This window comes from Ptychodera flava, chromosome 12 (assembly GCF_041260155.1).
Source record: "Ptychodera flava strain L36383 chromosome 12, AS_Pfla_20210202, whole genome shotgun sequence".
Taxonomy (NCBI): Eukaryota; Metazoa; Hemichordata; class Enteropneusta; family Ptychoderidae; genus Ptychodera; species Ptychodera flava.
In genome coordinates, this window is record NC_091939.1 from 26,937,530 (window position 1) to 26,963,833 (window position 26,304).

The 26,304-nt window shown below is 37.4% G+C and overlaps 1 protein-coding gene across 1 annotated transcript; it reads left to right on the top strand.

The window, feature by feature from the left end:
* On the top strand, positions 1-24,492 carry LOC139145538 (neuronal acetylcholine receptor subunit alpha-2-like). Its single transcript, XM_070716768.1, has 7 exons — positions 1-121; positions 10,498-10,604; positions 14,274-14,428; positions 15,101-15,145; positions 19,350-19,459; positions 20,129-21,131; positions 21,668-24,492. The coding sequence occupies exons 2-7, from the start codon at positions 10,529-10,531 to the stop codon at positions 21,782-21,784; spliced, it is 1,506 nt and encodes a 501-aa protein (XP_070572869.1). The 5' UTR covers positions 1-121; positions 10,498-10,528; the 3' UTR covers positions 21,785-24,492.
* The last annotated feature ends 1,812 nt before the right edge of the window (positions 24,493-26,304 follow it).

The window sequence follows — 26,304 nt, forward strand, 5'->3', positions numbered from 1 at the left end:
TGAAGTGTACAAGTGGCACAACCGCAGTGTCTGAAGACCTAGTTTCAATTCTGGGCACGATGATCTTTTGAGCTGCAGAATAATGCTGTGTTCGAAATGGTGCATCGGACAAACTGATTATGTAAGTACCCTATTGCATCAAATTAAGAGCGAAAATTTCCTAAAGAGCCTTAAGTAAAGGAACATTCGGTTAAAACGACTACTCTTAAAACACACACATATCTTGTCGGAACTCAAGCTAAACTACCGCCATGGGAATGACGCAACCATCACAGGAAAGTAAAAAAGATAATTTGTGACAAACTGCCATTCCCAAACGACGTCTGATTGACCTCTCTGTATCGTCTGCTCTAATAGCATTAAAAGTTATGATCTACTAGCACGCGACCCTCGCTGTGCCGTTACGATTAACTGACATAACTTTGATAGCAATGCAGGCTTTTGTAACTTTAGGTTGTATTAATTCCTTATATGTTTGCGACAAATTTGTTTACCGGTATCGGTTAATTGTTCAGTTGAAATGGACGGGTTTTTTTCATGAACAAATTGTTTAATTGCCATGACAAATCTTTCAAAGAACACGATTTGAAATAGTTTGGGATACTTGGATAGCGAACTTATGTCGGTTTAATCTGCAAAAAACAATGCACCTGTTTTTATGACTAATTTGTATTGCAACATTCAGCTGTAGGGCACCCAACACTTCTGAGAAATCTGACAAAAATATAAATATCCAATTTTCCCAAAGTAGTGCCAATCGTGTTAAAGGTACCAAATGACTAGCATCGACTATATCAATAACCGCTATTGCGAGAACCAGGTATTGACGACTGCCTCCGCTCCACTGTTTTAATTCGCCATTTATGACATTGTCAAAAACAAGCAGGACAGTTTTCTATAACCTACATTCTGATTCCTTCTGGCTCTATTTTGCATACCTTGCAAGTGAAAGTGACATCGCCCATGAAGTGCCGCTTTAGGCTAGCTATACTCTTTCCGTTGGATCGATCTTCCGTTAGAAGATGATCGAAAACAAGGCGCGAATCACCCACAAGTGCTCTGAAAAGAGGCATCGCATCTAAAATGAATTCGGGTGAATGCGACTTTACGCGATATGTTAACAGCGTTCTCGGATTTTCTAGACTTTTGACATATCCCAGTGGCAAACACCACCCAGTGACACACAGACAGGTCAGTCGAGTGATGATGCGAAGCTACACGTTTCTTTCTTACAAATTGTGATGAACCCTACAAAACTACTGTCAATTGTAATCCGATATTGAGATCACTTGCAGACACGCTAGACCCTCTCATGAGTGTAAAGAACTGACCTATGTACTGGCAGTATGCCCACATTGTACACCGTTTAAAAGGGATGTTTGCAATATGAGATTGTGCCACTTTGTCATTGCATTTCTTTCTGCATAGTCGCGAGATATGCACCACCAGTTGTTTCCTCTGTAATGCAAATTCCATGCGTCATATATTTGATTATATCTCGAGCCTGAAACCTTCAGATTAAAGGGCCAGTATAGCTGTAACTCTTACAATTTTTTTTTCACTACACTATCTTTGTTCTGTAATGTAATCGCAAGTTCTTTTTCTTCTCTCCAAAATATGGTCGAAATGTCTTATGTATAGCTTGCCAACGCAGCGTTCATACTTATAGAATGCACCGTTATTGTTTACATTTGAATTTTAGCGCGGACCATGCTCCGCTTGATAACAAACAATGCAGTCTGCATATAACACGATTGGAAATAATTTTGGAGAATATGAATAGCTGAAAGTTGTAATATTCCAAATTACCGATAAAATCAAGTGAATAGCAAAATAAGGAGAAGTAGATGAGCTACAATTTGCTGATTAATCCACATCCTATTCTCCCAAATTAGCGCCAATCGTGTGACATACAGCCCGAGGCTGAGTTGACAAGCTGAACAGCGTGCATCTCAACATGCTTTTTGGAGTAGGGCAAGAAAGTGGAGAAAAAAGTAAAAATAGTGAAAATATCATCAAAAGCTACAGATACTGTCCCTTTGACCAGGAAACACACGCATCCTTTCGTGGATCGACGTTAAAACATCTTAAAAGAACTTTTTGAAAACGCTTGCTGTCTACCGAGGACCCTGAGTGTCGACCTTGATTTACACTGATTTTGGCAAGACAACGAGACGGTATTTTAAGAATCAGTCATGCGAAGACTAAATGATAATTAATTTGGACTTTTGGCTTTGAAAGCTGCCTCATTATTCGCTATTAGAATGATTGGCGATGACGTCAGAATCGATGCAATGCTAATAAGGGTGACTGGTAAATAATGTGTTTTGGGGTCTACGTTTCTGAAAATTCATTATTGAATATAATACTCTTCAAGTTCCCAGCAAACATCCGTCAGTCAACAATGAAACAGTTGTTTTCATTTTTCGGTGCAGTGTCCACAGGGACAGAACTGCCAGTGTTCGGTCCGGGGGCGAACTGAAAATTTCCGATTGGCTTAGCCATGCGCACTTTGACTCAGTGGAAATTTTACGTAAAATGACTTGTCGACATGTGTGTATCATTGTCAGAACCTATCATCCTGTAGAAATAGACGACTGAGATATTTCACATCACACAAAAACGTGATGTGTGAAGTATCGTCATACAGAGTAGAGCATCACTATATCACACATATCCAGTTCTTCCAACTATGTCTCAATACCCAGCATTCAACTCATCAAAACAGCCTGTGTGTATTGTATTACGTAAAAGCACAGACAGTAGAGAGTTATTGGTAACCACTGAATTTCAGTCCGGCCTAGAATACATTTACCAAAAACAGTACAGTGCATCGCGTTTGCAAGACGAACGCTTTACATCACACCTTACTGAGGGAGAAAAATAAGAAAATGCATATTGTGTTATAGTAACAAAAATGGGGAAAATCGTAAAATTTTGGTCATAGCTACTGCGTCTTTTAAGACTTATTAAATGTAAGTTACACGGCACAAGAGATCATGCTACAGTAGTTACGTAACTATGGTTTTAAAATTTCTCACTTGACCGATTACTCGCAGGCCAAACACTTTTATTCAAAATGTCCATGTTTGTCAGTGCGAAAGTAGAGGGTCTGCCACCCAATCATGTTAAATCCGTTTTCCATCGAGAAAATTGGAAGACCTGCTGAAAGGAACGGCATTTAGTCTCACTCCTTGGGAGCGATTTTCGCAGTCCGTCTTGCTCGAAACAAATCGTGCCAACATGTCTCCGGCGTGTAGTAAGCTCAGAGTTACATTGCTTAACGGCTGCAACATGCAAATATCAGTCCCTGTTTTGCTCAACTTAAATGAAGGATGACATGCTTCAATGTTTCCGAGATAATTCAATAAGTAAACGACCGATGTTTCAGGTTTGTCGACCTCAAAATTGAATGCTAAGAAAAATAACCAATGCACTCTTCGAATTATATCATTTGTTAAAACGACTAAGTATGTAAAATTCGTCTGTTCCCAATGAACAAATAAAAGAAAACACTGTGTCTGAAAAAGATCAAAATTTGTGTAAGCAACATATTTTAATTGCCAATGGAGTGCAATTAAAACGCCGTGAAAGGTAGATCCAATGCAAATACGTGTAATCAAAAGCCAGGGTCAATACAATACCTACGGCCTATTATTGCAAATGTCACATCTTGTTGACATCATTCAAAAATCATTCATTTTTATGATCATGTTCCGGTATAGGCAAAATGTTTAGTACGGCCGCCTTCTATGAATGACACAGGGTGGGGATATCCGTACAGCAGTGCGCATTCAGTTTCGGTTTTGTGTTGCCATCTCTGGCTTAATTGTTTATTAATAAATGCTTTATTTGATCAATGGAAGCAAATACGAGGCTGGAATGTTGAAATAAATGTGTAACAAGCTTTTTGGCCCGGCAAGTGTGATTATTGGCAGCACTTACAATGGCGTGTATATATTTCACACATCTGTGTTAATGCAGTAAAAACTAGCTAACATGGAAGTTCTGTTTACTATGTATCGCAATAAAGACACTATTGCGAAAGGCTTGGGAAACTTTGTTTACATGGCAAGTCATTGAAAACACGTATAAAAGAATATTCTAGTCCCCTAAGCTTCTTTCCTACCAATTTACCGCGCTGCATTATTCCTTTGTCCGTAATATTATGTGTGTCTTGAAGATCAACAAGAAACACGTCCAAATGAATCTCGTTATTTACCCAGTTTCTCATGCTTGAACGCAAAGACAACAGTCGAATGGCACATAACGAGAGATTGATAGTATCATTTGCGGACGGGGGGGGGGGAATGTCCGTTCACAAACTATTTGCTAAGAGAGATGGATTTCCTTTGTTCATTGTACGCTTGCCAAACATCTCTGGTGATGCAGCATCATATATTTTCTATAGTACTATTCTCTCAGTATTTCTATGGATAACGTGAGCTACGCTCTCCGAAGAGAATTTCATTCCCTGTGTAGCGGACTTCTGCAAGCAGACGTTACTGCATGCTAGGGATAGTAAATACATTGTAATCAATTGTGCAATTAACGTAACGTAACCAGTGCAATGCTGCATTTTTGTGTGCTTTTCATGCCGTCAACCAAAATCAGCTGAATTTGGTAACAAAATTGTAAATGTAAATTAGCATACCCAGATGTCATGAATTTTTAAATGGCATGTTTGTATAGGATGTACACTGGTTAAACGAACTCGCCGGTATTAAAGACGAAAATATTCTCTGTCAGGGTTCTCTGACCGCCATGTGAAGGTAAAACGCAACTCGAAAAGAAAAGTTCGAGAAACATAAACTTTGTGTCATAATTTGTATTCAAATCAAAGGTCATCAATCAAGTAACATTTGAAAATATAATACGCAGCTTACAGTAAAATAAAGCAACAAGTACATAGATTGACTTTTCACGATACCAAATGAAAGAATTATCAAGTTTAATTGTAATGACAACGTGAAGAGGCAACTCAAATATTGCATGATATACTGGCCATGATATGTGTGAAAAACAACGTACACACTGATCATTCACCTGGAATATTCAAACAAGATGTTTCTCCCGTTAATACTTTGAAAAATGTTCCCAACTTGACAGCTGGTCACGACACAGAGAAATGTAAACAATCTTTCTGTGGCGGTGTGAAAGGATTACTTCACTTAGAAATATTCCAAACACAAAACGATGGGCATGTAATGTTTTGACGAATATTTCTTTGTCAAAATCTCTGTCAATTGTTCTCCTAGAAGTGTGAATTCCCAATCGTATCGATCTACACTCTTTGAATCGCCGACTTAGCAATTAGTGGGCCGTGTCAAGCAATAGCCCTATTTAGAACGATTTTCTCTCAAAAGTGCGATAAGATAGCTCTTGAATTAAAAATACAATAAATTATTGGCACCTCGTACCTTTTATCTAAGCCTGCAATGTCGATGATTCGATGACAACCGCTGTTTGCTGACGTATTCATTGAATTTTATTTATTTTTAGGTATTTTCATGGGAAGATAACCTCGGAAATTAAATCTTCTATGTTCGATAATTTGATTCAAGGTTTGGGTTTCAATAAACACGTATTGTTTGTACCATCCATCTTCCATGGAAAGAAAAAGCTTGAACACTGAACGAATTGAAACTGTATCTTCGAGTTCAATCCTCCAACATATGAATCACATAACACTGGCGATTAATTCAATTTTATTTCGCAGTTTTGCGTGTTTATGACATAAATTCCTCGTTTCACAATTTCACCAAAGCGGCGTTTTTTCACTGCAGGACTTGTAAATGGACAAATTTATTACACAATCGAAAGAATATAAGTGCCGATACACTTACAACCTTAGAGTGATTGCCTGAAACCCATCAGTATTTGCAGAATCTGAATGTAAATGCCCCTTACGTTCATTTTAACCGCCAGCTTCGGACATCTTTTACAAATAAATTTTTTTAATCCGCCGCCTTCATTCCATTCATATGAAAATCTAATCAAATATTATTATACGAGTCAAGGTTTTTACCATTTCGTAAAATTTTATAACTCCAAGTCAATTCCACCTTTCAATCGCTATGGAAATGTGAAGAAAGTTCTTCAACATTCTTCGGTCATCAGAAATACTATCACAGTGTCCGAATACCGGGGGACATTGTGAAAACCTCTTTTACGATAGTTGAATACGATTTGAGCGGGACTGTCTTGCGAGATTATGCACACTGACTGACGGTGTAGTAGTCTGTTTTTGCCGGTCGGTACATCAAATACGATTTTGCCAGCAAAGTGAGTCATAAAAGTCTCAGGCGGTCGACCATATCTTCAACACAAAAGATTACAGAGGCAAAAGTAAAGTGTAAGGTTATCAGGAATTTATAGACAGAAACGCGTAAAAGATGACAAGATGAATAAGTTGAATTAGTTTCACGAACAAGCAGTCTTTTTTTGCCACGAAAATGATTATAAGTGAGTTAAAAGTAAATATGAAATCACCATCTCAAACTCTTGCTGCGGAGAGAAATCGACTTTTTACCCACAATACATTTCGATACCATGTAGCTTGCCGCCCCCGCCAATAAGATGTTAGCTATTCAAGGTAGCGAGAATTGGAAACGCATAAAATTTGCACGCTTTGTGTTTATATTTACTCTTAATCATAACTTCATCATAATCATCTCCCACCGCTCAGTAAAATTCAGTGTCAGTTAATTAACGCATGACTAAATTATATAATTAGATAATGGCTTGTCACTGTTGGGACATTATTGGTCATCAACATCATCCTAACAATAATAGGCATACCCTACTACTCCAAGGTCTGCCTGTTCCACGTTTACGCAGCGAAATCGACTTACTTATCTTTCAGTACACTGAAAAATGCATTAAGGTGGTATACGCGCCTCTAAAGTATAAGACTTAAACTTCTGCCGAAACTTTCCTCAATGAAACTTTCAATTATTCTCCTTCAAAATCGCCAATAGAATTCAAGGGTCACCTTGCAAATTTAGGAATAATGAAACAAATTTACTCAACATTGACCTGATTTCAAATTCAAAATGGCCACCATTCTTGTGCTAACTTTATGCGGAAATAAAATTTTCGATTTGAAAAAACTGAAACTGTGAAAATTGTTCTTTTAAAATGAGCCCCTATTAGCGGTAGACCAGAAAATCAAAGAGTTCGGATATCTGTTCCCAAGCGGCATTCTACCTTGAGTAATCACCTTCATTATTTGTCTCTTGTTTTGCTCTGTCAGATCACGAGTAGCAATAATTTTGCCAGAGATTTCGTAATTCAGGCATTTCCATGCAAATACCGACGTTCAGTGATGAGGACACACACAACACCGTACAGGTATTCCTAGTCTGTTCTTGGGGACACGTAAACAAACTTGATGTTATATTTTTCGTGTCGTCTTACAGAACAATTCTCCTCTGAGACATACAGACTGTCAAATTTTCATCGCTTTATTGGTATTCTGCTATCGTGGACTCATTTTGAAGCTTATAGAATACATGAAGTTTTCTTATCGCCTTGTCTTTGTGAGAATCGAAAAATATATTTTTTCTCAGACCAGCTTTTTTCAGGCATTTATCCATCCATTACGATAATTATTCTCGTGATTTTGTAAATTGTGGTTGAAGTTTCCTTGAGGAGTTTTTGAAAAAAATTAAAATATTTCAGTTTCAACGCACGTACATGTAACACCAAAACAGTCCATTTGTGTACTAGAACTCTGTTAGAGTAGTGACACCTTTACAGTTTGAGGAAATTACAATAAGGTCAACGCCATTGACACCCCTTTTCACAAATTACATGCTTTTAAGTTCCAACATTAGCTGTAATACTTAAAATCTACCCCTCAATTTATACAATATCCTGCCGTGACATTGTAACACTTCACCTGAAAAGTATGGCACGCTGCGCCAAAGTGTAGCACAAACGATTGCATCTTTTATTACCCAGGATGACGTCACTAAATTTACATTAACACCGAGATAGCATGTCGTTTTGTACAATGACCGAGTTGACATAGCTGCTTCGTCAATAATCTCCGATCTGGCTCTTTCTAAAGTGCGAAATATAGCTTTTAAGACAGATCAATGACTGCAGATGAGAGATTTTTATAAATAAAGTTGCCTTACGTGTAGTTTTCTAGGGCGAGGTTAACGTGTTTTTAAATGCTGATGATGTTTTCTTCGTCTTGCTGCGATTCCAGCTGTTTTTTCAGTATTACTCGTGCACCAACGTAAAGAATGCCATAAAATATATTAATATTCGTTTAAGAAGGCTTTGATGAAAGCAGCATGTCACAATACAAAAATTACATTTCTGTTATTTCATTTCTTTATACTGAAAGTTGATTACTAAGTACATTAACATAATTAGGATGGAAAACAAATAATAAATAACATCAAATTGATGGAAAATAAATAATGAATAACAAAAAATATTTGGAGAATAATAAATAAAATCACTGTACTGTCAATCTCTTAAGTAGATCCACTTTGACCTTTCCATATAAATATGTCATACGGAAATAATGACGACATGAGAGAATTTTAGACAATAGGATGTGGCGGTCGACCCAGCAGGAATCAGTTGCAAAAACATTGAATATAATAATCCACTTAGGCATTGAGGCAGGAGTCGGGTCTTTTTTCATGGCATTTTACGAGCACTTTCTGGTGTGTTAACTATTCCTAATACTGCCCGAAATAAAGGATGAGCTTCATCGATCCGCATGTGAAAGAATGGCGCATGCGCTTGTGAACTGGAGCATTTGGGCAAAGCATGTCGACGGCCAATAATTATAGTGTCTTGTCGACTGTTTTTCGCTTCCGTCAACAATGATGCTATTAGCCCTTACTATATTATCGAGGGCCATTATCGGTCATACTGATTATAAATTTATAAATAGTTCCAAAAATTAGGGTTAATGTGCAAGTCTTTCGCAGCTCAAGTGAATCGGTCGTTCTCTGATAAGGTGGCCACGGATACTACAGTAAATAAAATATGTTTTGGTTCATAGAATATAAAATCATGCTGTAGTTGCTTTTCTTACAACAAAGGATTATTTCAAATCATACATATTTTACGGTCGCTAGTGGAACACGAATTTCCCATTGACTATTATAAATAGTCTCTCTCTCTCTCTCTCTCTCTCTCTCTCTCTCTCTCTCTCTCTCTCTCTCTCTCTCTCTCTCTCTCTCTCTCTCTCTCTCTCTCTCTCTCTCTCATCTCTACTTCAACTTTTACTTCACTTTGTGACAGTTGTATCGACACAGAGCCTAGGGGAACAAATCGATTTGTCAGAAGCAGATGTCTGTTCTGAAGATATCTATAATCCTGTATTGTCTCATACACTTTCATATCGGTGTTTGTAAAAGTTGCTTGTTGATGTGATTTCTACCGTGATGTTTAAATAAAAGCTCAAAATTTTTTTATCCTGTATAATTCGGTAAAAAACGAATAAAGAATAATGCCAACTATATTTTAAAAAGTTTTAAAGCTTTAGAGGGCAACACTATGATAAATGCATTTTGTGCTAGTGCAAGTACAGTTTAACATGTGGCGCGAATCCGAAATCAAGCAAATAATACTGATTCGTTTGCAGGTACAATGGGCAACGTACCATGTTTTGCAATATAACATATACGAAGCAAACTGTCATAAATAATAATACGATTCGTTAAGGTACAATGCGCCTCGGGGACAGATATGTAGACACTCAAACATTTGCAATATTCTTTCGTTTGAAGCTAATGGGGCATATAAAGTGTTTAAATGCTCAGTTTTGTGAAAATCGGGAATTTTATTTTTCCCAATAGAGCTAACACATGGATTGCGGCCATTTTGAATTCAAATATCGGTAGATATATTAGGAAATTTTTGCTCTAGTACCAAAATTTGCTCGGCGATCCCGGAATTTACTCTTGAATTTGAAAGAGAGTGGTTGAAAGTTTGCTCGAGAAAATTTTGAGAAAGTCTTTCACTTTCGAGGCTCGAGCTAGCTTTAACACGGTCTTATGAATAAGGGACATTGGTGAAACTGATCTTCTGCGCCTGCCTACAATATTCCTGAACATTTTCATCGATGTAACGTTTATCATGTTTTGCAATATAACAGATACGAAGCAAACTGTCATAAATCATACTGTGCCCCATTAGGCGTCGCACCACCTTGCATTGCTCATATTCCACGCATACACTCATCTAATATAACTTCGCTTTTGTTAAACACATACTTTACAGCTAGTACCACACAAGTAACACACATACACTACTATCGACATCACTTTGAAGTCATGAACCCGTTAACGCTATAATGCTCATGTACACTTAAAATGCTTCAACAGATGGTATCGATTCCCTCCGTTTATCCACTCCAAAGCTTTGTATTACTGCAGCTACATTGATTGCCATTGATTTTTTTAGATGGCTTTGACGAGTTGCGTTCTTTCACAATGATACTGTTCATTCCATTGTATCCGTCAGATATGGTTTTCACAACTCATCGCTCACAAGGATGGTTTCAGCTCTCCTTACACTGTTGAGTTGCACATTGATCATGATTTGCAATATCCAGACTCATCAGGTTGACGGTAAGTACAAACTCCTCAACTGAATTGCAATAAAATAAAAGGGGCGTTTGTCATCTTTTACGCATGTCCCACTTTGTACTTACAAACAGCTAATTTAACAGAAGGCCATAAGCAGTTACCACTGGGTAAAGTGTGGCGACAAGTTTTGACCTCTGGGAAGTTAAAGCTAGCCACTTAGTTTTACATGCATCCCCTACCACATTAAGATAGTTTGTGTCCTAAAACTGAGATATGTCAAATTTTACTGGTTTTTTTGCCCTAAATGATTTGGTTATTTTCATTAAAACTAAAGCTATTGATGTAATTGGCTGATCTTACGACAAAGTAACTCATAACCATGTTTTACGTATTTAATATCAAGATTTGTGATGATATTGCCTCTTTTTAATGTAAATCAATTTCGGTGCCATGCAATAACAGCCAGCCAGCAGTATTTCAGTTTAAGTTTGCACATAATATCTTACCTCGTGGTAAAAACCAATCAAACCTTGAGATGGAAAATACATAGAAATGGCAAATGAACCATAAGTAGGCTTGAGTCTTGAGTTAACTAGCTCGCAAAACGGGCCGCAGAGTTACAAAACTTCCTAAACTTTCGACGATAATTTGGCTATTTTCTGATAGCTTATCCTAATATGGTTTGTGTGTTTCGTACAGCACTAATTTGCATACTGTTATATGCACCCGCACAGCACAATTAATATCCTGCCTGCAAAGTTGTACTCATAATAGCCATTCTAAGCACTTTGAATACTTTAAGTTACTTTGGCATGCTTTACCAATTCATTTTGCAGCAACCAATGTCAAATGATCATAGCTTCCTTCTTCATGAATGATTTATCACTTTCTCAAACTACCCGGGAATGTATACAGTGCATATATTGCTCACGTTAAATTTGCCTTGTGTCCTTACTGATATTGCTTTACCACAATATGTAAATTATGTAAACAACAATTTGGCTTGTCTTATTGCAAGTAACAACTACGATGAAAGCAGAATTAGCTGAATAAAGTAATTCCGAATTTCTACAATGTTCATTGCATTAGAAAACGCCACAAGTAATGTAAACAAAATATATCTTGTTTCTAAAAAGATTTTTGTTTAATAGAATGATGTATATAAATAAAAAGTCTGTATCATGCAAACGTTAGAATAACTAATAGTGTGTCCGTTTGTGTTCCACTCGTGCTCGGGGCGGAAAATGTTGGATTGTTAAACATATTTTTTGTTCATGACAATGTCCTTTTCATGTTCATAGTTGTTAATTAAATACATCACCGTCATAACATTAAGTTATTCCATCATGGATATACGCGTAGTTTTCGTGGGATTACATCGATAACGTACTCACAAGAAATAAAGTCAATGGTTCAGCAAGATATTATTGTCCTTGTGCATGTTTTGAGCTCATAGGTAAACCATCATTGAAAACATGCCTTCTTGGTTTTTTCACAATTGTAAGCTAAATTTACCACCACTTTTTTTAAGTGTAGGGTAATTACACAGTAAAATATATTGACCCTCGAATGGTGGCCATTATATTTTACTGTGTTATAACCTACACTCAAAAATAATAATTCAAAAATACACTATTTGAAGATATAATTTACTTCCAATCTGATCGGACAACCGTAAGTGGGCAAAATACAAATTACTTTTATCAATGGTCCTCGAAATTTTTTAGTACAGACACAGAAACAGACGACGTTTACTGTAGATTGGGCTTTGCATTAGTGCCTAGTAGGTTTTCTCATCTAAAGTTCAGGAATGGAGATCGTTCTTCAAACAAAATGAACAATCAATTAGAGGGAATCTGGCTCCAGATAATTTGGGGTACAGATGCATATCGTCATAAATGCAAACGTAAATTGTGTTGTCTTATTTGTCATTATTTCCGACAAATGTGCATGTTTTGTTCTTTGCAACCCAACCTGCATCTTTAGCTTATAGCGCAGCTGTCAAATGAGGATTAAAATACTTGCAATGTAATTATTCTTATAATTGTGTTGTAAATAGTCCTTTGATAACTCTTTGATTTGTTCCCTTTAACGTCACTACTCGGGTCGTCAAATGCTCGAAGAAATGGAAGTGAGACAACGTGTGTATCTGTGTATGCATCTATTTGTCTCTGTCTGTCTACCTGTCTGTCCGTCCGTCTGTCTGCCTGTCTTTCTTTCTTTCTGTCTGTCTGTCTGTCTGTCTGTCTGTCTGTCTGTCTGTCTGTCTGTCTGTCTGTCTGTCTGTCTGTCTGTCTGTCTATTTGTCTGTCTGTCTGTCTGTATGTCTCATATCCGTTTGCATTGATTGAGATAGTCGCAAATCAGTGCCATTAATTAACGATGCATATTCTCGAATTTTTGCGGAGGGCTTGTCATGTAACTTACATGCTCATACCCATCGCCACTGAGACAACATTTTGCAGTAATTTTATTTCACACGATTGAAACTAATTTGGGATGATTGAATGGTGAAGTAAGATCGGTTTTATCTTCAAATGTAAGCTCATCGGCTTTTCCTTTTAAGTTACACTCTTGTTTTTATGAGTAAGTTGTAATATTGCAACTTTCAGCTCTAGGGCACCTAACACTATTAAGAAATTTGAAAAATATGAAGATCCACTTATCCCAAATTAGTTCAAATCGTGTTATTTGCAAAATAGCTATATTACCGTCATCGTTACTTTTGAGAAAGCATCAGCAAATGGTACCGAAGGATAACAGAGGGGCGACAACCGAGGGACGGAAAAACCATTATTCTGTTGTCGGGTAGAGAATCGTACGTTCAAGTGTAACTTTGAACAAACCTGAATGCACAGCTATTACATGCGCAGAATAAGGCAATGTTGCATTTTTTTAAAAAAGTACAAGTATACTTGACATGGCGATGTCACAATGTTACCCATGAAGCTTTGGCAATTCCTCACGACTTTCCTGAGAATCAGCTGTGTCAATAAACACAACACTTTTTAATAAAAAATCCCGAGGACGAGCGAATTGGCCAAATGGTAGCTTTTAAAAGAGAGTTTAAAATATCGATTGACATCTGTTTGAAGGTTGGGGATGTGTTCTGTGAATTTCTTACGACAGCAGAAATGAGGTTGCACTCACAACCATTTGTTAGTTCACTGATGTGTTCATTTCCTACACTGAAATAGGAGGTTAAAGGGATTATTGATTTTTACTGTCGTACATAAGCGGTGATCAAAAGTAGACGCAACTAGTGTAGTTTGCAATGGTAGTAAATTAGATGTTAAACTTGGACTTATGTAATATTCATGCGGCTCGAAATTACAATACGTGTTTATTACGATATGTAAAGGATAAGACATCAGTGTGCGAGTGCAGACGTACAGAAAAAGTGGCGTCTTCGACCTATACTTCCTAATTATATAGGGACATGGAAGTCAGGTCATATGCTTAAACATGATTGTTCACAATCAAATTCTTACAGCCTTATACCAGGGTTATTTGGATTCTGGCGAGATTTGTAGACTTTCATGAACCTTGGTCAAATTTAAAGGAAAATCAACTGTTTCTTGGGATGTTAACGAGAGCGAAATCTGTCACTGTAAAGATTGCTTTGCCATTCAATAAACTGCCATCTGGCATATTTCTTCAAAGGGATGTATCATTATAAAGTGAAAGTTATTGTTGCTTACTTGTTGACAGGTGAGAGGCCACTGGCTGCAGAGGACCGACTGCTCTATGAAAAGGGACTATTTAACCGAGCGGACGTTTACAACCACTTTGCCAGACCGGTGTACAATCCCAGCGAAACACTAACAGTGACGTTTGGATTGTCAATAACACAATTGTTGGATGTGGTAGGTACCTTTATTACCACAAAGGAGAAACGTGATTTAGTTTACAAGTATCAGTGATTCATAAAATATTAATTTATATTTATGAGTTGAAATACGTGTTAAAATGTGCGTCATCGATAATTCATCGCGAAAAAAATGACCAGTTTAATCGTTTGACGAATTCTCCTTACAATGTAGATGATAATAATTGTCACTATAAACTCCCAAACAAACGTACTCTACAGGTAGATTTGTGTAAAATTAGACCTCATTTGTTTACAACTGATGACAATACAATAAAAGAGTGTTTTAAACCTCCGTTATTATCCATCGCCATGGACAAACAAGTGGAAAGGTCATGATGAACAGGGTATCACGAGAACTGTGTTCATGTCTGTGTTTATATGTTTTTGATCTCTTGAACAGAAAAACAAACTTTTTCGACTTCTGTGATTGTATGATGGATCAACTTACAGTTCCAGTACACATTGAAAGAGTCATTTTCACTCAAAAAACATTGAATTTTCTGAACTGGTTCAATAATTTTTTTCTTCAAATTATTACTCCGAACAAACATCCAGGGAGAAATGTTACGTACCTTTCTTTAAGTGTCCACAGACCTGTGCCTCTTTTAAAGACTTGTACCAGACGTTGAACAATTAATTTTGATTTGTACCATGTACCATTCAACAGGATGAGAAGAATCAAATCATGACAACGAGTGTTTGGATGAAACACGTAAGTTTTTGAAAAATATTTTCCCTCTGCACTTCTGCGAACAACACAATTACATCTTTTTTTTCAAACGCATCCGACAGGGCAGGAGTACTATAAGTCAGTTATAGAGTCTGTTAAATCTAAAGAAGTTTCATTAATAATTTCATTCGTTCTTTCTTACCGCCATGCATTTGTTATTTACTTAGAGTAAAACATTGCGAAATATGCAAATAGGCCAGAGAAGAGAAGATCATTTCTCGGGCTACTTTTGGCAAAGCTAAAGAGGCAACAAGCAAATTTTTTTATCCGTAGATTTTTTCTCAAACATAATGCAATGTTACTGACAGCTTGGTGTCTAGATTTTCCAAACTGGTCAAGGTCAAACAACCTCGACTTCTGTTTCGGTATACCACATAAAAATACTGAAGCTATTAAATTAGTTGATAGCCGCTCTACTCGGAATCCATACGGAAGTCTCGTTCCGGAAGTCCCGCCGGCATGAAAACTCGAGAGACTGAAGGGTGTCATCAACACTAGCACTGAAATAATTGCAACTAGGAAGTATGTATTTGCTGTCATTAAAAAAAATCCAGATTGGTTATAGTAGAAGTTGCGATTTAAGGGAAGAATTTATTCATTCTTCCCGGCCTTAGTGATACATTTGGACATTATAACCTACCTCAGATGCCATTGAAGTTCATCTTTATTTTCTTCAGCAAGTCATTCATTATTTAAAAATTGAAACATGGAAATAGCTCGGGTCTCTAAATAAGAACACGCTCAGTAATTCGCGATCATCACGAAACGGAAAGCCATACATACATACACACCTACCTACATACATACACACATACATGCATACATGCATACATACATACATACATGCATACATACATACATACATACATACATACATACATACATAGATACATAGATACATACATACATACATACATACATACATACATACATACATACATACGTACATACATACATACATACATACATACATACATACATACATACATACATACATACATACAATCATACATACATACATACATGACCGACAGTAAGACAGACAGACATACAGATATCAGACAGACATACGGACGGACTGACGGACGGACAGACTGATAGACTGATAGAGCGATCGATAGATAGATAGAAAGCAACTAGATAGATAGATCGATAGAAAGATAGATAGATAGATAGATAGATAGATAGATAGATAGATAGATAGATAGAAATAGATAGATAGGTAGATAGATTGATAGCTAGATAGATAGATAGATAGAGACAAGACGATTGTACATTCTTTCGATCAACATGACGGTATCGATGGCAACGAATGTTAGGGATAATGAGCACTTTCATCAGCGTTACTCGACGGAAATGAAAGCTTTTGCCGATGCCTGACAGCTGATACCTTCCATATGTCAAGTGTCTTCTCTGCGCTCTAACTTTTCAGAAGGCCCGACAGCACAACGTGTGGAAATTTAAAACTGGGCATCGATTGAGTCTTTGCGGGTTGAATTCCGAGCGGACTGTTTTCATCGGACCAAAAAATCGATACTTCTTCCTTTCAGCTAATTTGTGTTGATTTCAACGTCAATCACGGCGGAAAAGAAATAAATCAAACGACGCGGACGTTCGACATTTTCAATGATGGACTAAAATTGCATTTAAAGGTGCACATTACAATGCGACAAATGTTGTGTCCTTCCATCAATGTGGGTTGCGACAATTTCATCGCTAGATTACGCGCGCTGAGACTCTTCGTAAGTTCAGCACGCAAACGGTTTTACAGGCGGAGGCATGATGTCAATAAGCGCAACAAATGTCAGAAATATTGCTCGGGCACATATAGTTCTACACTTTGCTGCTTAAATCCGATGCGTCTCTAGCCTTTCCATGAAAATTAATACGATTAATATGAATCAATGGCAGATGAAATATCAGTGTCTTTGAACCAGATGCAGTAACCGCTCCAAACGCATTTGTCCTGCATGCCCAGTAATAGAGGATTATGTCCTATACTCAATGTTTCGAATCTTCTGCAATGCTTTTGCAAATGAGCATAGAGGGCCATGCCACAACTTGCGTCAATCACGATGTCGAATGTTTCTCAAGACACATTGCCACGCCGACCTTGAACTATTTTCAACATCTAGAGCGTGAACTTGGTCTGTTTGTTCAGTCAAGTCGCAATTATACGGGGAAAGGAAACTCGATGCACCGAGTACCGAACAAAGTGGCAAAAATACGTTTGCATGAGTCGTCGGGTTTTTTTTAAAGCGATTGCCTTACATGAACGATTGTGACAAATATGGCATTGTTACTCCCTCTGGAATATCAAGTCAACGAAAATGCTGGTTAATTGTGGTTAAAAAATATTTTGAAAGTGGCAACATTGAACTCAGACGTCGATGCTGTTCCATTTGCCCCTTTTTTATGCGCCCAACTCGCAATGCCGCTGGGAATTGCAAAATGTGCTGAAATGCATTAAGTGGATAATGTAAGCTGTTGACAGAGGAGAGGTATTTCAAAAAGCCGTACACAATTCCTCAAAGCGAAACGATTCGGCGTAGATAATCGGGGGCACTTCATATCGCGTCGTTCACTTGGTGAACATTTCATGATTAGCAGAAATCGCCCTGGGTTTCCAACCTTTCTAGATTTGTCACCGATCACACGCAAATGAACACACACATCGTATATGCGCTGTAATTTTTTTTCTGATGTTGGATACAGGATTGCGTTGGTGTTCAGGTCAAAGCACCCGAATCGATATGCGAAGGATGGTACACGGTGGTAAATCCTTGACTGAGCCTTTGATGTTTTATCCCTTTAAAGAGCAGGTTCAGGTCATCGAGATGGCAAATTTTATTATTGCAGCGTCAAAGTATGGAGACTCTCGTCATTTCTTTAATAAATGACGTTCCCACTGAACACAAGGCAGATATGACCTGGGTCACAATAACACACAGATAAAAAATCGAACAGATGTTTTCTTCCTTGAGAGATTCAACATTATCTCCATAAAGAAATGCAACGTATAATGAGTTATTACAAAAATCAAATTGTCAATATTTTTTTCAGAGCTGTCGCGCCTTCCCTTTTTAAATTATTGAACTGTTTTGTTAATCATTTACAATAAAGATAAGGTGCTGAAAAAACGATCTACATGTAAATATACAATTTACAAGATTTCGAAAGATCAATCGCCCGCTTTGTTCGCAACAACGCTACTGAATTAAGACACTGCAATATGTGCTGTCTACACAGGAAATTAATAACAGATATGGTAAACCACAGAGTCTGTTTTTGTATGAAATGCACCCATTAGTGTTTTTTGTATGTTTGCTATTTATGAATAGTTCGAGAAATAGAAGTACGTATAATATATATTTACACTGACCTGATTTAAGAAACGAGAAGCTAGTCTCGCTTTCAGGTTGTCTTGTCAATATCATGTTCCCTATCAAGATTTTAATACAAAACTGTCACGCAAAATGTAAAGCCATTTGACGCTCATCAATCCTATTATTGACAACATTTCATCATCATTATCATCGTCGCTGGCATTGACTGCTGCTTTGAAAAAGCATACGACAATGCTTCGGTGACTTGGAAAGTTATAATTACACTGCGATTTTATTGAACCGTTGATGTTTTCGCCTCCATTCTCTGTTATGAATGATATGTCCCAGTTCTGCAATCCCCTTCCGGCTGTGTGTACATAAAAAATGTATCACCATCTAACACAACCGTAGCGTTCACCTCCCAAATAAAAAACGAGCCTGAGTTTTGAGTTTAAGAGACGTTTACACAGTTTTGAAGTTATTCTTACCATATCGATCGTCTATGCGATTCGAAACAGAACATATACCCTATAGACCTTTCCTGGTTATCCCACATTGCAGTGCTACGGCTATATCAAAAACCACATAGACACTTAGAACAACAAAAACATACTGATTTGGTGTTGTGCAACTAATTATTATACGAAATGGCAAAAATTTTCCATGCCAAAAATGCATCGTGTAGTTGTATCCATTAGGTAAAAAAAAATAGGTAACTTACCCTGCGTATACCCTACGGCTAAAAAGTTCTATGAGTAACAAACATTTTATGCATATCCTAGCACGCACTGCAACATGGGATCAGTAAAAGAACTATTTGCCGCGGTTGCTGTTCATACACTGCCTCCCTTTCATTTCAGCAATGGATTGATTATAGATTAAGATGGGATCCAGTGGATTACAACAATCTGACGGCGGCTTCCATACCCGAACATACTGTATGGTACCCAGACATCGTACTCTATAATAAGTAAGTACGAACGTTCACTGATGCTTTTTTGATATTGAAAATAAATAAATAAATAAATAAATAAATAAATAAATAAAAAAAAATTACACTATACTAATACTAATAATAATACATTTTGAACAATGCTATGACAATATTTTGTGCGAGTCCCTGCTATTTTCAAAACAGCTAGCTCATCTTATTTTTACTATTGTGAGATTTTTTAGTGAGAGCAGTATCGTTTAACTAGAAAGACAACGGAAGTAAAGTAACGGCCGTAAGTTATCTATTTGGCGTTCTAGTATTGCTACATGGTTGAGCTGTTTCCTCATAGAGCGAAAAAAGGTCAATTTATGTATCCCTCCTGACGTCAAAGTAGCACACCGTGTTTATGCACGACGACTCCTTGTCAAGTTAAAGCCCCTTCAGTATTTTAACCCCAAGACCTTCCAGGGTGTGGAATCGATCTAGCCTGGCATTAAAAGCGACAACTGAACAAGTCTAATTGATTCCAGGGATATAAACGTTGGAAGTAACACTTTGAACTTCCTTTACTCTCGTTATTGGCTCGTTTGATTCTGATTATGAAATACAATTAATAAGCAGGACACGTTCAGTTGACAAACCTCACATCAATGTAAATTCAATGCAGAAATAAGGACATATCTCGTTTTTTTTTCTTATTTTAAGTGCCGATGGAAACTATGGGTCATCTATGTCAACAAAGCAGACTTTCAAAGCCAGACTCTACTACGATGGTACTTTGTTTTACGCGCCACCGACAATATTCAAGAGCCCATGTCAAATCGACATCGAGTTCTTTCCTTTCGATGAACAACGCTGTACGCTCAAGTTCGGGTCATGGGCATACAGTGGCACTGAACTCTTACTGATGCTTATGCAAGATGAGGCGGAGAAAGAAGATTTCTGGGAAAACAGCGAATGGGAGGTTTTGGAAGCCCCCGGCATCAATTACACGATGAAGTATGACTGTTGCCCGGAGATTTATTCCAACATTGAGTACGTCATCGTCATCCGGCGCCGATCCGCTTTCTACGTGGTAAATCTGATCATACCGTGTATGATAATGTCATTCTTAACACTCATGGTGTTCTACCTACCGCCGGACAGCGGCGAGAAGGTAAGCCTCTGCATCTCGATCCTTCTGGCCCTCTCCGTGTTTCAACTCTTGGTGGCGGACATCATGCCGCCCTCTTCAGTTGCCATGCCCTTGATAGGGCGCTACCTCATGTTCACCGAGTTCATGGTTATGGTTTCCATTATCATCACCGTCATCGTGTTGAATATTCACCACCGGTCGGGAATAATGCACACAGACATGCCCACCTGGGTCAATCTACTTTTCCTCAACATTCTTCCCAGAATGCTTTGCATGCGGCCGAGAATCTGTCGCATGAGTAAAGAAATCGCAGTCAACAACAAAGATGGCGTTGAAATGGAAGCCATGTTGAAAAAGGAACTCTACAACTCCAACTTGATACCCTGCGAACAAAACGGACTCAATGCGCCAACGTGTGAGTCAGAAAATACTTCTTCAATCACTTGTGCCAACACATGCCTTAGATGCTCATCGCAAACGGTCTTTCCACGATTGAACGACAGTGATTCAAAAGTTTTAGAAGAAGTGAGGTTCATCAGCGACTACATCAGGGATGAAAGTAGTTCTAACGTGGTAAGTCAAGCTAATGACTCAACCGACATCGAGTCCCATGCATGGTTTTCACCAACTACAGGTGACATGTTAACAAAATTCACAACCGCCATACATTTACTGTTACTTTCGCTAAATTTTAATTTTTTCTGTTCGATGAAACCAGTGCATCTTTTCTCTCCTTCTTTGCCCCTCAAGCATGTGGAAATACAAAGTACTAGGTGTCAAAGTAACTGCCGAAAATAACTGCCAACACAAGATTTATGAACAATATGAAACGTTATTATTTACATGCACAAGAAACTGTGCTCTACAGAACACAACATAAATACAGTAAACTGACGCTTTTCTGTTGGATGAAACATTTCCAGTGTCCCTGGAAGATAGATGCCACAGCGAAATGCATGGTAAATCCCGGACCAAACAATGCATTGATTGAATCGATTAATATCTTTACTGATATTTATCGAGATGCATGTTTTATCGAATTATTTATATTGAATGGATGGAAATTGATTTCGGTTTAAAAGACGTTTTGTTGTTTTTGTTTTTGACAGGTAAGAGATGACTGGAAGTTTGTTGCTATGGTGATCGACCGAATATTCCTCTGGATATTTACCATTGCGAACGTCTCTGGAGCATGCGCAATATTACTACAACAATCAGCGCCGTGATATGGTCTTTGCCATAATGCATCAGATAGGAATTTATACGGGCTTTTGTGTAATCTAGTGCCAGTTTCAAAGTTGCGTGACAATCCTACAGTGGAATTTATGAATGAAAAACGAAACAGACAATAATACATACGTATGCATGAATACTACATACATACATACATACATACATACATACATACATACATACATACATACATACATACATTGCTATGGTCGACAACAGGAAACGTCTACCTAATCGTTTCAGAAATTCTCTTTATGAAGTGGTTATACGCAATTTAAGATAACAATGAAAGAGTCCTGCGCACTGCTATGCAACGAACGTATTGCATGTATGTAGGTCATGATTTCGCGGCGGAAGTGGGCTCCTTACATCTATTTTATGCTCGTTGTGCAGAGTCAGGGATACTGACGAAAATGTTTCAAGTTTTGTCATTTCTGACTTTAATTAGCAACAGAGCATGCTAAGAGACGACAGTTGCCAGAAGGTGATATTATGTGCTTCTGGGACAGTACCACTATGCAAGACATTAAAATGCGAACTTTCTGATGGTTTAAATTACTCTATATTACATTATTCCGAAAACATGCTCAAGGAGGAGACTTAAATTATTTGATGTTTAGATGCAGACGAAAGCGTCAGTTTTTGCACAAACTAAGGTTGTTGTGCCCTTAATTCCTCATTACGGAAGGAGATGTACTTACAATATTTTCCTGCACCGATACAAACTCGGCCTTGCAATTTGAGAACAGACCGTGGCCTGGCGACATGAAGTCTCGAAGTGGTTCTCTCCTGCCTGAACATGTGTCAGTAAAACGCATGTCTCCGAAATGCTTCGTCATGAATTTGTTTCCTCATAAAATCCAATATGGCTCTCGTAAGGAGACGATTACGCATTCTTATGCCAAGAGCGATGAAAATGACCCGTTTCGATTTAAAATAGTGACCCATCCAACATGTTATCCTCTACTTCCAATAATCTCATGTGTTACAATGTACTTTGACTTATTAGGCTCATGTTAAATTTGACTTCAATCGGTGTTTTTGAAAAGCGGCTGATAATTGACGATAAGCCAATTGCAGATGTAACAGAAATCAGTGTGGCTGTCTATATACCAGTTTATCCAAGTTCGTAGGGGTACACTAAGTCTTCGTTGCGTGCATCAAAAGTTATGCACACTAAAACCTTTTGATATTATTGCTATTGTTGTCACCATTTTCTCACTTCTGATTGGTTATTACGTCTTGCGATACTCTAAGACGAGTCTCACACTTACTGCAAAATCAGTGCCTGTGACTGACAGCACGTAACTTATCAATGATAAGTTTTGCCGTCCAATGGTCTCTTAAGTTATCATTTTCATTGCGAAGCAATCATATTGATTTGCCTATGTAAATCGACCAATGTTTAAAGTCCCAGTAGTGGCGTTCCCTCAAAATATTTGGATCATATTATGTCTCAACAAATGTTATGTCTTGTTCCAGTAAGTATTAAGAAATTCGTGTTTGCTCGTTATTACAATTTGTCAAAGTAATTCATGGCGAAAATCTGAATCTGTGAGTAATACTATCGGTACACCCAACAATATGGCCGCCGGCGACATCTTCGTACAAAATCAGGTGTTATATACTTATTCTGTGAAATAATATAAGGGCTATTTAATAAACGTACTATACCCTCCTAAATTCATTTGCCAACAGTACAGTAGATGTTGTAGATTTACTCGGCTATTATGCAAGAAAATCGTTTTAATGGCAGTGGTGTTAACAGGGCAGTCAGCGTTTGAAGTGGGTCCATATTTTCATGCGATTTCTCATGAGGTTGGCGAGTTATAACCAACATAGCGTGTATCGTAAATATGTGAAATTTACAACAATGGGATAATATTGGATGATATCTTGTGAATGGATAGTGCAAAAAATGAATTTTAGGTCGAAAATATAGTAGCGATACCTGATGACAAAATTTGCTTTCTTAATCTTTCTAATTCAAAAGCCACATACGATAATCCATCTCACTCGTATCATCCAAAACGGTTTATAGACCTTGCACGATGATATTTTTAAATCCTGGCTTGACGTAAACGAGAGAAGCTTAAAAAAACCGCCAGACAAAGATACATTCTTATCCGCAAAATGTGTCTATAAAAACCTTGAAGAAGCAGTAATATATACCCTTTCTGAATTTTTCGCCGAGCAGGAGTATGTGCAGTTAAAGTTACATTTAGATTTTTAAATGCAACGTCATCTATACAAGCATGCTTTCTCGTATTACACACATTCCGTTGATGTTTGGGATAAATTATTTATTTTGTAAAGTCAGTCATTGCTCTTGACAACGTTTTACTCGATTGGCGGCGCTGTTCACAGTATCAACAATTTGTCTTTTCAAGTCCGTGGTAAATCGCTGTGTGTAGCAGAGTGATGAATTGCTGTGAATGGTATTTTGGGTGACAAATCATAAGATTGTTTGATTAACAAAGCATAAATGAATTGACCAAAACAAATTTAGATTTTATAGTATTGCATTCTTTCTGTATCAAAGTAAACGCTCTGCCAGATAAATGTTGGTAAATAACTAAAGCATTAAGAGTCGTGAGGACAAATTTCTCGTTATGTACTTCAAGCGTCCCCAGTGCTTACTTCGTTTATGATACTCCTATAAGTATCGAACACAAGTCATTTTTCAGAGTAAATACAGGTCAAAACATAGTGTCCGTTGTGCTTCCTTTACTTGTCAATATCTGATTCGATTTGTATTACTTGAAAGACTTAAGGATGTACGATCGGTAAAATTAAAAGTAATGTCATTTCTCTAAATTGTCGATTTTTGGATTCTCCTTTGTAAGTATTATCAAAATGTTTGATAAAAAATAGGGGTCACCCACCGCGCTCGTTTTTGAGATACATGACCATGAATTTTGCCATTTATGAGAAAAAATGCTGAGTCAGCATTTTTTCACCAATGCATTTTCTATGGACGAAATAATTCAATGCTGTTTATCTCAAAAGTTAGCGCGGTGACCATATAATTTTATTTGATCACTATTATTTATTTCTCTAGACTGAGCTTTGTGCAAATTTTCATGAAAATGACAATAGTAGAAATTGATTTTCCAGCAAATTTCAAAGTAATCCTATGGGAAGTGACAAATCATTCAACGCGCGTATACCGCTCGTACATCCTTAAGTAAGTAGGCAAGAAAGCAAGAAAGCTGTGAAAATGTATGTATGTATGTATGTATGTATGTATGTATGTATGTATGTATGTATGTATGTATGTATGTATGTATGTATGTATGTATGTATGTATGTATGTATGTATGTATGTATGTATGTATGTATGTATGTATATGTACGTATGTATCGAAATCTTACTTCTAGCATGTTAAGAGTGCTGAAAATTTTGTTAAATTGTGTACAAGAAGGCCAAAATATGTTTTTTTTCTCTTATCCTGGTATACGCGTAGGTCACTATATATCCACTTTTTTGCCTTTCATCTCTCCTTAGGTTTACCTTTATATGGGCCTCACTTAAAAGAAAATTCAGTAAGTTTTTCAACTGATTCAAACTCACAATCTATGCAGCCTACTCTCCTAGCAAAAAGTCAGCTGTAACCATTCCATTACATTCCAGTCCCTGTGAATTGCAAGATAGTGGCATTGTCACTAAAAGGAACATGTCACTCACTTAGAACATCCGATTCAAGTTAGAAGGCAAGAAGCATGATAAAAAATGTCAACAAATTTAAAGTTGATTGACCAAGTCAGCTCGAAGGAATTGGTGGGTGCTTTGTTAGGTTGAGTTGACTTTTGGTCGACTTGACTTTGAAATGTGCTAAAATGTTTGTCAAATATTCGATAAACAAATTCCTATATGTAAAGTGTGTTACTTATTAATGTCTGAGTATTCAAAACAAGCCTTTCTTAGTCTTGATCAATGAGAATATTCACGGGCCTGAGATGATCACTTATCTTCATATGGTGCAATAATATTTAGTGGAAATTAACAATCATACTTTCGAATGAACATTACATTTATTAATATAGTGATGATAAAAAGATATTACTAGATTGTCAAAACACTGTCTAGTTTTGGTTTCCGTGAAAAGTTTACCGTGCATATCTATCTTTAATGATCTCTTGAAAGAGAAAATCTAACCAATCACAGATTTTAAGCGGGTGGCCGCTTTTAAATAACAGCGCCCTCACATGGGCATTTTAATACCTTTAAGGTCATTACTTGACTTATTTATTCAAACGTAATGACACGGCGATAAGGCAAGAGCTAAGTATACCTATGACAATGTAGTGGTATAGAGTGACATTTCGATTTTCAAGATATTCGGGCGCTCACTTAAATCCAGCTACTCTCACTTGCGATAGATATCTAGCCGTTACCGAGAATAATTCTCACGACAGGGCGTTTACCGTCAACCGATTAAGTTGCAAAGAATGGCTGCGAAGTTGTACTACTCTGTGATTTTGGCGCCTTTCTTCCTTCAGAAATCTGCCA